General features: G+C 45.5%; 1 protein-coding gene across 1 annotated transcript in view; it reads left to right on the forward strand.

The window, feature by feature from the left end:
- Positions 1-2,271: 2,271 nt before the first annotated feature.
- The window catches only part of LOC110455453 (ufm1-specific protease 1-like), a 12,384-nt gene continuing 11,812 nt past the window's right edge, over positions 2,272-2,843 (forward strand). Inside the window, exon 1 of the mRNA XM_021505595.1 lies at positions 2,272-2,423. Within this exon, the coding sequence (XP_021361270.1) occupies positions 2,304-2,423 (120 nt within the window). The 5' untranslated portion in view covers positions 2,272-2,303. The remainder of the gene's footprint in view (positions 2,424-2,843) is intronic.

A 2,843-nucleotide genomic window follows, 5' to 3' on the forward strand; every position in this document is an offset into this window, starting at 1 on the left:
TTCATGGGGTCAGTTAAAAACCATTATCGTTCAAAAGTTCGCACGTTTTTAAACTTTCCATTCATTGATATTTAATTTTCAAATATCAATGTGTTCAAAAACGTAATACTACGTTACATAAAAGACTTTCCTCAGTCAAACATACCCTGACAATAGTTGTTCCCTCATACCTGGCTAGCTTCATAGCATTGTTATGGGTCCCAGATGTTTTAAACAGAATTTTAAATAAGTAACGATTTTATCCAATAATGTTGAGAAAGTCCACGTTGACAACAGTCAGTGGACTGGACGTGTTAAAGGGGGATGCTGTTCGAGCTTAATGTTGTCCTATTGAGTGAACATTAATGCGATTCTGACGCGTTACTATATGATATTATATTTGTGTGTATATTAGTAGGTTGAAAACAGCACCTCAATGCGTCCATAAAACCACTCTCATACGGAGCTAATTTCAAGTCGTTTTAATACTACGTTTCATACCCTGACAATAGTTGTTCCCTCATACCTGGCTAGCTTCATAGCATTGTTATGGGTCCCAGGACATTTAACTTATTATGGGTCTCCTCTGTTGGAACTAGCGGTATTTTTTTATTGTGCCGGTTTACATAGTTCGAGTTCGGTGTACACATAGTATATAACTGTGGAATAATGGTTAGACTGGCGTTATAGGACTCCTGGCACACTGGTATGGCACGGGGACCTGATACAGGACTTCCGGCACACTGATATGGCACGGGACCTGATACAGGACTCCTGGCACACTGGTATGGCACGGGGACCTGATACAGGACTCCCGGCACACTGATATGGCACGGGACCTGATACAGGACTCCTGGCACACTGGTATGGCACAGGGACCTGATACAGGACTCCTGGCACACTGGTATGGCACGGGGACCTAATACAGGACTCCTGGCACACTGGTATGGCACGGGGACCTGATACAGGACTCCTGGCACACTGGTATGGCACGGGGAGCTGATACAGGACTCCTGGCACAATGATATGGCACGGGACCTGATACAGGACTCCTGGCATACTGGTATGACACGGGGACCTAATACAGGACTCCTGGCACACTGGTATGGCACGGGGACCTGATACAGGACTCCTGGCACACTGGTATGGCACGGGGACCTGATACAGGACTCCCGGCACACTGGTATGGTACGGGGACCTGATACAGGACTCCTGGCACACTGATATGGCACGGGACCTAATAAGGACCCCTGGCACACTGGTATGGCACGGGAACCTAATACAGGTCTCCTGGCACACTGGTATGGCACGGGGACCTGATACAGGACTCCTGGCACACTGGTATGGCACGGGGACCTAATACAGGACTCCTGGCACACTGGTACGGCACGGGGACCTGATGCAGGACTCCTGGCACACTGGTATGGCACCGGGACATAATAGGTTTCACAGCTTTATTAGGCCCTTGAACTATATATATCATAATTGGGGTGGAAATTTCACCGAAATTGATCGAAGCCCCTAAAGCGTGTAAAATTACTCTGAACACCTCAGTTTAGGTCCAAAATATAGCTGTAACAAATTGGCAGGTCCCTGTGTGGTACGGCAGGTATGCAAGGACAACTCAGCACATGACTGTAGAGTAATGGAAGTCACGGCACGTATAATGAGGACACTCTATATTATCTATCTATATGTTATACACCACAGAGATCAAAACGGCTTTAATGCGGAATTCTACAACTGAACTCATTTTAATTACCGGGCAGACTGGTAGTCTGCGAAATGCTTATAGAAATGGTAACAACCATTAGACTCTCATATATGGTGTTTTAATGCAATCTGCCGTACAGTCCCAGGCGTTATATCGTAGTAATTATCATATCGCATGCAAGTTAGTCACCAAGTCCTGGTTTTACGTTCAAGGTGGTTAGGACGTGCGTGTGAGAGGCGGGGGACNCACCACTGCTGTAGGAAACACAGTGTTTCTGGTTACGGACATTATCAAATAAATTTTCTCAAACACAAACACACATATCGTATCTGTTTTTTCTTTGGTAGCTTATTTTGTATTTCATCTTTTCCAGACATGAACCGATTCATACCTTTTAGCCCCGCATGCTATAGAGCGGGATGTACAGAACGGGAGTGTGTAGACCAGTAACACCAGTAATATAATAGATATAGTATAGAAGTCGTACTAGACTAATGGTATGACGTCGCCAACGGTGAGTTAACGGTGAGTTGACAGCAAACAAAACACAGGTTGCCTCCCTTGCAATAGATCTTCACAGTAAACAGACTCACGTGGAAACACCATACACATGAGTGTGGGGTTGTGGACAAATGTACATAGTAATCTGTCCCCTCCTGGGTCAGACGTCACACAGGTGAAAGGGGACGTGACCTATTATCATTATGGCTGTGACGGAACAGATGATAGGGTAAGAATTGTCATCGTTCGCTACTCAAACACCTGCTATTTCAGAGAGGGTCGGATTTTATGTGTAAACACAAGGTCACGTTACAAATGTCTGAAATACACATATGCTTTACTGATACGGTTCACAACACACACCCGTATCAGTATAGCATATGTGTATTTCAGACATTTGTAACGTGACCCTGTGGTGTAAACATGTATTTGCTGAAAGTTACAGTGTAACGTTTACTAGCTTGACCAGTTATGGTTGCATGTATCACAGGTAGTAATTAAGTCAATCAGAGACGTATATAATATACGTCTCTGAGTCAATTAACTATCCTATACATCCAGCAGGCTGCAACAATGAAGAGTTGTGTTCCCCGCCTCGGTCCCCCGCCCCGCCTCGGTCCCCCCGGTCCCCCGCCTCGGTCTCCCGCCC

This window comes from Mizuhopecten yessoensis, unplaced genomic scaffold (assembly GCF_002113885.1).
Source record: "Mizuhopecten yessoensis strain PY_sf001 unplaced genomic scaffold, ASM211388v2 scaffold8221, whole genome shotgun sequence".
In the NCBI taxonomy this organism is placed as follows: Eukaryota; Metazoa; Mollusca; class Bivalvia; order Pectinida; family Pectinidae; genus Mizuhopecten; species Mizuhopecten yessoensis.